The sequence below is a fragment of the Priapulus caudatus genome, unplaced genomic scaffold (genome assembly GCF_000485595.1).
Source record: "Priapulus caudatus unplaced genomic scaffold, Priapulus_caudatus-5.0.1 Scaffold291, whole genome shotgun sequence".
Classification (NCBI taxonomy): domain Eukaryota; kingdom Metazoa; phylum Priapulida; class Priapulimorpha; order Priapulimorphida; family Priapulidae; genus Priapulus; species Priapulus caudatus.
In genome coordinates, this window is record NW_014577352.1 from 62,721 (window position 1) to 71,600 (window position 8,880).

At 48.9% G+C, this 8,880-nt stretch overlaps 1 protein-coding gene across 1 annotated transcript in view; it reads left to right on the top strand.

Annotated features, from left to right (window-relative positions):
- Window positions 1–8,880, top strand: part of LOC106808622 (WD repeat-containing protein 37-like) — a 21,422-nt gene that overhangs the window by 11,358 nt on the left and 1,184 nt on the right. The window contains exons 3-10 of the mRNA XM_014811414.1: window positions 1,893–1,963; window positions 3,043–3,153; window positions 3,779–3,961; window positions 4,571–4,746; window positions 5,264–5,318; window positions 6,299–6,481; window positions 6,840–6,981; window positions 7,724–7,858. Of these exons, the coding sequence (XP_014666900.1) occupies window positions 1,893–1,963; window positions 3,043–3,153; window positions 3,779–3,961; window positions 4,571–4,746; window positions 5,264–5,318; window positions 6,299–6,481; window positions 6,840–6,981; window positions 7,724–7,858 (1,056 nt within the window). The remainder of the gene's footprint in view (window positions 1–1,892; window positions 1,964–3,042; window positions 3,154–3,778; window positions 3,962–4,570; window positions 4,747–5,263; window positions 5,319–6,298; window positions 6,482–6,839; window positions 6,982–7,723; window positions 7,859–8,880) is intronic.

The window sequence follows — 8,880 nt, forward strand, 5'->3', positions numbered from 1 at the left end:
AGAAGAAGGAGGAGGAGGAGGAGGAGAAGAAGAAGGAGGAGGAGGAGGAGGAGAAGGAGGAGAAGAGAAAGAAAAGGAAGAAGAGTAGTAGACGAAGAAGAAGGTAAGGATGAAACGGAAGAGAACGAGCAAGAGCAGGAGGAAGAAGAACAACAAGAACACCACCACCAACAACAACAACAACAACAACAACAACAAGAACACCACCACCAACAACAACAACAAACAATAGACGAAGAATATTGCAGTGTGTTCAGTGAGGGCTATCGTTACTGCCACACAACAACAACAACATCATCAGCAGCAAACTCAGCCCAGCATACCTAATTGATCAACCAGCTACCCTGGATATCACCACGCAGCGTGCAGGCAGCTGCCAGCATGCGTGCGGGGTTAGCGGGAGCATAACCCCATCCTCCGCACGCGCGCGCCGCCGCGATCCACGGAAGCTGGAAGCCACGCACCTAGCGCAGCATCCATCCATAATGCATGCGTCCGCGTCTCAGCACGTGGCCGTGGCATGTCGCTTAGCTGCCGTTGTCAGGCAGGCAGTGGTGCTGGCAGGAAGGTTTCCCCGAACAGGCCGCGCGGTGGTGGTGGGAGGAAGGAAGGGGGGGCCTCGGCATGGTTGAGGGAGGATCGGAGGGGCCGGCCGGGACGCCGCGTTCGTAATTTCCCGGTGGCTGGAGCACGCTCCTCGTGGCGATCGCGTGGCCGCCATCGCCGCGGCGAGTGATTTCCCTGCGGCCCGCGCCGCCATCAACCTCGCTCAAAAACAATCACACGATCCGCCGGCTCTTTCAGCGATCCGAATCGCCGCCGCTCCATTAGCGTTTCGCTCGTTTCCATCAGTCGCCAAGGTTGGAACGCGTTATGTATTCATTATAAAATTTTCAACGAGCGCGTGTGAAATATTTAGTGCGCCCGCGCCTTAAAAAACAGAAAGCCTGAAAATTATAATTAACTGGAGTTGCCAAGTGCCACTCGACTGCCACCTGGTGACGATGCGAGACTCTTGTCTGCTGGCCGGAAATCGCTGATTCGTACAAACGTACACAAACAACAGATACGTCACAGTGGCTGTACATGTACGCTCCCTGATGCAGGTCTAGTCCGTGGCGTACATGTCTACTTACAATCTTCCTCGGTATTTTTCCATCGAGTTCTCGTCGAGGTAAACACGACACTGTGTGGGGGGGTACCGTATGTGTCTGTCATCTTTCTAATCTTTACAAACTTGTGTGTATGACTCCGCCCCGAATCTACTCTAGGTTGACCCTCAATCATCACTACCTGTCTACACAAATGTAGGTCGACGTAGGTGTGGAGCGTGCAAGACGTAACGCGGCTGTAGTGGTGGATGCACGCTCGCGCGGGGCAAAGTGCTATTGACAAGCCCCGCTATAACTCGTCGTGCAAACAGAGGCGATTGCTGGCCGCGGTGTCTCAGCCCCCCCCCCTCCTCCCACGGACACGTTGTTTATCATCAAACGTAACTATTTTCGTCGAGGCGACCCAGTGACGCACCCCTGCAATTTCATGCTATCTATCTTAACTATCTCTGCTGTGTTAAATATCTTGACTGTCCTCCATAATCTCTCTCTCCTGCCTCTACAACCTCAGTGACTCACCCCTGAGGTTTCACACTAACTGTCATGTCTCTCTCTCCCGCCAATATTGCCTCTATACGACCTGTATTTGTCACACTGTAAAACTGTCAACTGGCAACTGTCAACTGTCAACCATCAACTATTTTTTTTAAACTATGTTTGTCGGGACGACAGCGACGCACCCATGCTAATTCACGCTATCCTTTGTATATTATCTATCATATATCGCATCATATTATATTATAGACTATTATATATCATCTCTCTCTCTCTCTCCCGCAGATCTCGCCTCTACGACCTCTTCGATCACATCGAGAAGGAGTTCCAGAATCTCTACGTCGAGAATGTCGCGCGTAAGTAGCGCGCCGGTTGCCACGGCAACGCATCATCACCGTGGCTTCAATGGCTTCACCGCTGACGCGAGAACTGCGTGTTATCGGCGTTGTCGTCACGGTGCGATCGTTGGGTGTAAGCTGGAGAAATAGAGAAGAGAGGGAGCTAGATAGAGAAACACACAGAGAGAGAGAGAGAGAGAGAGAGGGACAGACGGAGATAGGAAGTGAGAGATATGAGAGAGGGATAGTACAATAGAGGGAATGAGAAATAGAGAGCAAGTGTGTGCTCATGCACGCGCTCTAGACTGGTGACACCCGCCAGAGCTTCTCACACTTCCCACAGGGACTGTCACCACCCTCAGGCTATACTCGGGGCTACCAGTACCACACTCACATCAGCACACACTGGGATAGAAACCTGGGCGATAGAACACTGGGCGCATCAAGCTGTAGTCGAGTTAAAGTCCGTCGCCCGCAGATGCACAGTGTAAGATAATTGCGCGAGAACTAAGCGCGAGCGCGTGCTGTTGTTTGTTCGCGCTCGCTGCAACAACACGCCGCTTGTTTATGCTGTTGCCGGCGGGGAAGGAGGGGGGGGGCGCTGCATGACCCGCAAGCTGCCACCATGTGGCGCCCGTGTGGTTCGTCGGGTCGTGGCCGGCGGTGGGCATCATTCCCTGCTCTCCTCCCCACATTGTTGCGACCTCGGTGGGCTGCGGTTTGCCGTGCGACGTCTCCGTGTAAATTAACTAATTAATTGAACTAAGTAAGTTATCTAACCGGATCATACAGTGTCCCTCCCGTAGATTTATGCGTTACTGCGTGGATTTCACTCAGGACCTCTGTCTTATCTGCTCTTTCTGCCACGACATCTATCTTGTCTGCTCTGCATACGTGTTCTGGTATCATCTTTATCGTAGTCCATTTAAAAATTGACGTATTTTTTCTCACCGCGTGCTAACACGGTTTTCCTCGGCGTAACACGTTAGCCGTGAGCGCAATTCCTCCTGCAGGTGGCGCTCGTGTGAGCACGTGTAGCGGCGCCACCTGTGGACGGGGCCGGCGGTCGGGTGACGGTGTCTTGTCGTGTGTTGCAGTGCAGGAGAAGGTGGACCAGCTGAATGAGAGGTTAGAGCTGGCTCTGGACCGACAGCTGGACAAGGATGCAGACGTGTCAGAGATCGCGCCAAAGGGAGGCAAGAATAAACGTAAGCTTCCTCTTGTTACCCGCGGCAACGCCAAGCGTGCACGCAGCTTCCTCATCCTTGGCCGGCATCCGCCATGCTTTGATCCGCCAGTCTCTCTACATGGTGTGCGAATCACCCAGCCTCCTTGTCATCTATTCTCTGTCACCAAGCGTCTGCATCCTACATTCTTTATTAACCAGTTTTTGCATGCTCTGCCAACCACCCTGACCTCGTTCATCATCCACTCAACAAGCTTGTACACTCTCTGCCGTCTACCCAGCCTCTCAAATCTCCATCCTCTACCCCGGTCTCTTCATTCGTTTAACCCGACCCACCCTTCCTCACTCACGCTCATTACTTCTTTACTCTCTCCCTCATTCACCTTCCACCTACAAATACTCACAATAGGCGAGTACTGAAGATTGCTGCCACAGTGGATGGCACGCGGTAAGATTTGCTGCTTCTTCTTCTTCTTGATTTCGCTTCTTCTTTCTTGATTCATGCTTCTTTCTTCTTGATTTACGCTTCTTCTTTCTTGATTCATGCTTCTTTCTTCTTGATTTACGCTTCTTCTTTCTTGATTCATGCTTCTTCTTCTACTTTCTCGTTGATTCACACTTCCCTTTCTCCGCATTGATTCGTACAGCCAGCCAGTTTAGCCAGAAGATCAAGACAACGTACAAGGCATCGACGAGCAAGATTGTCTCGAGCTTTAAGACTGGCTCCTCCGGCTGCCAGCTCGTGCGCGAGTACAAGGGACACAGAGACGGCGTGTGGGACGTGTGCTGGTGCCCATCTACAGACGGAATCATCGGAACCGCGTCAGCCGGTGAGTTTTGCTAGTCTGGTGAGTGGAGAGTGGTGACGACAGGTGGTGACATGGTGTGTGGTGACATGGTGTGTGGTGACGACGGGTGGTGACACGATGTGTGGTGATGGTGCGTGATTAACATGCATTGTGATATTGTGTGGTGACACTGTGGTGACAAAATGTGGTGACAGTGTGTGGTGACAGTGTGTGGTGACAGTGTGTGGTGACAATGTGTGGTGACAGTGTGTGGTGACAGTGTGTGGTGACAGTGTGTGGTGACAGTTGTTGGTGACACTGTGTGGTGACAGTGTGTGGTGACAACAGTGTGTGGTCACAGTGTGTGGTGACAGTGTGTGGTGGTGCAGTTGTAAGTAAGGTGGACAGATAGAGAGAAAAAACAAGCAAGTAGATAGAGAAACACACACAGAGAGATACAGGCAGAGATAGGAAGTGAGATATACGAAGCAGGGACAGTCTGAAGGGGAGAGAGAGAGAGAGAGAGACAGAAAAAGAGAATAAGAGGAGGTGTAGGAATATCAAGAATTGATGAGCGAGGGAGGAGACACACGTTAGAGCTTCACAGTGCATGCTTTCCCACGCCTCTACCCTCACTGCTTACCGTTACAGACCACACGGCGCGGGTGTGGGATGCTTGCTCCAGCAGCTGCCTGCTGCAGTACATGGGTCACACTGGCTCGGTGAACTCGATAAAGTTCCACCCTTACAACCAGCTGGTGGTGACAGCGTCCGGAGACAACACTGCTCACATATGGATGGCCGCTGTGACACCCAGCAATCAGGAGGTAACAGTGAACGAAGGTGTTGCCCTCCCCCGTGTTTGCAGTGGGGAAGTGACTAGGTACTTTCCTGTAGTGATTCCTCTGAGGACATGGATGGTTACAGTGAATGATGATGTTGCCCCTCCCCTAGTTTGCAGTTGGGAAGTAACAGCATAACTAGGTTCCTTCCTGTGGTAATTCTCCCGGGGAAATGGGTTGTGAACTTGTGACAGTGAATGATGGTGTGGTTCGTGGTTTACCATGATGCTCTCCACTCTTTGATTCCTGGAACCTTTATCTTCGGAGAGTTATCGTGGTTGGATAGCCGTAGGGGATACAACCACATTAACTCTCTAAAGATAGAGTTTACGGGAATCAAGGAGTGGCGAGCATCATGGTTTTTGCCTTGCTTGTTTTCGTTGATGTATTCCCCATGGGTAAAGTTTCCCAGTGTAAGTGCACACGGTAGATTCGTCGTCCATGGTTAGAGGGTACTTTATGGTTAACAGCCATGCCTAACGATCTACTTACGTGTTTCCAGAAAGCTCATTCTTCTGAAGATGAAGTCGACATGTCAGAGAAAGAAGACATGGAAGGTATTCATTCTGTTTCTCTCTATTTAGCAAAGCATAGATAGAGAAGTCGTTTAAAGCCACAATATGCGCATCTACACGCTAATTTCTCCAGTACTAGACTAGCAAATACTTCGTGACATGCATAATCACACTACCTTATGACAAAATAAACTCTAGTTCCTCCCATTTCACTGCGCGTTTGCTTAAAACCCACAAGAAAGAGGTGCGAAATCTGATAATCTGGCGCCAACGCCGAATTGTTTGCCAAGCAATTTCGCCGCGAATCGGTTAGGTGACGTCACATGTTGCTACGGGTGTTGAGCAGAAAATATTGTCGTTTACATTTTAAGATAGTTGTAGTATTGTGAACTGCAGTGTATTTAACATCAGTGGCTATTGGGAAAGTAATAATAGGCAGCGTAATAAACTCTGAGAATAACGTATTGATTTTAGGCTTGATATCGCGAACGATAACATGTCATTGCGCTAGCAGCGTGCGAGCGAAAAACGCACACGGGCCGTAAAAATCTTTGCTACACCTGCTGTACGGTTGCTTGGCAGAGCAACGCGAAAGTATCAACAACATCGGAGAATTTGAACAACATTGGAGGTATTTTCAAATACTTTTTATAAGACAACGCGCAGTGAAATGGGAGGAACTAGAGTTTATTTTGTCATAAGGTAGTATGATTATGCATGACACGAAGTATTTGCTAGTCTAGTACTGAAGAAATTAGCGTGCAGATGTGCATATTGTGGCTTTAAGCTACAGAGCACCACTTGTGAGTGTTCTAAAAGAAACGGCAGATTCAGAGAGTGCACAACTTCTCTCGTTCAGCATGCTCTCGCCTCCTTCCCGCACCCACCATCCATCAACCACGCACGTGACCGCCCCGGCAACGACGCCCCTTCCACTCACTTACTGCTCACTCCCCGGCAACCGCGCGCGTGGTCGCCGCGGCAATGCCCCCGTCTTACCCCCGCATCTCGCTCGCTTGCAGAGGCTGCGGACCACGTGGAGTCGGCTGTGATTCGGACGCCGTCGACGGAGCTGCGCGGACACACGAGCGTGATCATCGCCGCCGACTGGATGGCCGCCGGCGACCAGATCGTGACGGCGTCGTGGGATCGCGCGGCGAACGTCTACGACGCGGCGACGGGAGAGCTGCTGCAGTCGCTCGTAGGTGAGGCGCCACCTGCTGGCCGCGAGAGGGTGCCGCCGGCGCGTTCCTTCGCTGTGGTGGTCCGTCGTCTATGCGACATTGCGTGGAGTCGTTTGCAACGCAAGCAGGAATGTTTAACGCATGTTACGTGCCATGTGCAGCAGAGCAGGATGTGCAGCAGAGTAGTACGTGCAGCAGAGCAGGATGTGCAGCAGAGTAATATGTGCAGCAGAGCAGGATGTGCAGCAGAGCAGGATGTGCAGCAGAGTAGTGTATGCAGTGGTGCGGCCCTCTCACGGGTTTCTCTGCCCCTTGAATCTCTCCGTGCGTCTTTCTTCTCCTCCCCATCTTCTCTACACCTTCTTTCTCGTGGCTGCAGGCCATGACCAGGAGTTGACTCACGCGAGCACGCACCCGAGCCAGAAGCTGGTCGTCACATCGTCGAAGGACACGACGTTCCGACTGTGGGACTTCAGAGATCGGTCGATGCACTCCGTCAACGTCTTCCAAGGACACACCGAGTGAGTGTGGGACCGTCGCGTCAACGCTGCGTCATCGTGTCCTGTTCACGCTAGCCGCCATGCTTAGATATAGGGTTAGATAGGGTTAGATAGTATTATAGTATCAGGAGCGTATAATGACAAATTATATCATAAAATATAAATTAAATTAAATTAAATTAATTAATTTAAGTTAATTAAATTAAATTAAATTAAATTATAATGACAAAATTATTGTATAATGACAATTTGTCATTATACGCTCCTGATAGTATATATATACTTATATGTAGACAGTAGATGGATAGATATTTGATATTAGGTAGTATATATTCATATTCATATTGATGTATATCATAAAGAGTAAAAAGTATTATGTTCATGTACTTATATTTATAGTATTAAATATTATATATAGTATTCTAATTTTAATGTCTAATCCTAATCAGACTCATGGGTCGTTGGCTCATGTTTATCAGTCCCTGTAGTGGTGTGATTGGCTCACGTTATGCCCTATAGCTGCTACTATATTGGTATAATTTGATCACGTTTTAACCAATAGTTTCATCACATCAACCAATAGTTGCGCCTGTTTTAGTATAATTGCATAACATCATGACAAATAGCTGCCCCTGTGTAGTTTATGGGTATAATGTAACCTCAGCACGATCTACGGCTAACTTGTGACTTAACGTAAGTGAATGTAGGTGGCGCTAGTAGCGAGTAGCGTTGTCACCATCGTCGTCGTCATCTGTTGTTGCAGGTCAGTCACGTCGGCGGTCTTCACGGCCGGTGACAAGGTCGTGTCCGGCTCCGATGACCGCATGGTCAAGGTGTGGGAGATCAAGAACATGCGGTCGCCCGTGGCAACGATCCGCCTCGACTCTCCCGTCAACAGGTACGTGTCACCGATGTTTGCCGCTTTCGCCTCCGCATTGTCGGGTTCGTTTGTGCACATACAGCATGGTAACGCGTATAATTCGGTGTCATAGAGATGCTACTGATATACAAACAACTGCTGTTGTGTTCCTTTTGTTTTGTTTATTGATGAAACTACGCTAGTAAACGATATGGATTTATTCAGGAGAACGGATTTATACGTGTAACAATCCCGCCTCCACATCTTCGGTTTCGTTTGCACACGTACGCGGAATCGGTCGAATGCGGAAACACGTCCGGCGAAATTCGTTCTTTCAAATTGATCGTGCGAGTATTTTTCGCAAGCGCCTCTATGATGTGAAGCCACTCAACTTAACATTTCATTATCTGCACGAAGATACAATAGTCTCCTACGTCTTCCTGGTATGACATCGTTCATCACATCATCAACCAGGATTATATCAATCATGGGGACGCTTACAAATCGGTATCCTGGAGATGCCACTGCTATACAAACAACTGCTATTGAATTCCGAATTTGTTATGTTCCCTTCATATTCTTTTTTGATGAAACACTACTAAACGATATGGATTTTATTAAGTAGACTATCGATTCGTGCATCATTAATAGCCAAACATATCGATACACATATCGTAAAGGTTTATATCACACTACATCGATGTACCGACGAATCGTCCAACCCTCCTATCTCTCACTGTGCACGCATGCGCGCGTTCACTACATGTGATTCTTCTATCTTCCATCTCTCGTGTGCATGCACTACATGTGATTCTTCTATCTTCCATCTCTCGTGTGCATGCACTACATGTGATTCTTCTATCTTCCATCTCTCGTATATGCATGCACTACATGTGATTCTTCTATCTTCCATCTCTCGTATATGCATGCACTACATGTGATTCTTCTATCTTCCATCTCTCGTATATGCACTACATGTGATTCTTCTATCTTCCATCTCTCGTATATGCATGCACTACATGTGATTCTTCTATCTTCCATCTCTCGTGTGCATGCACTAC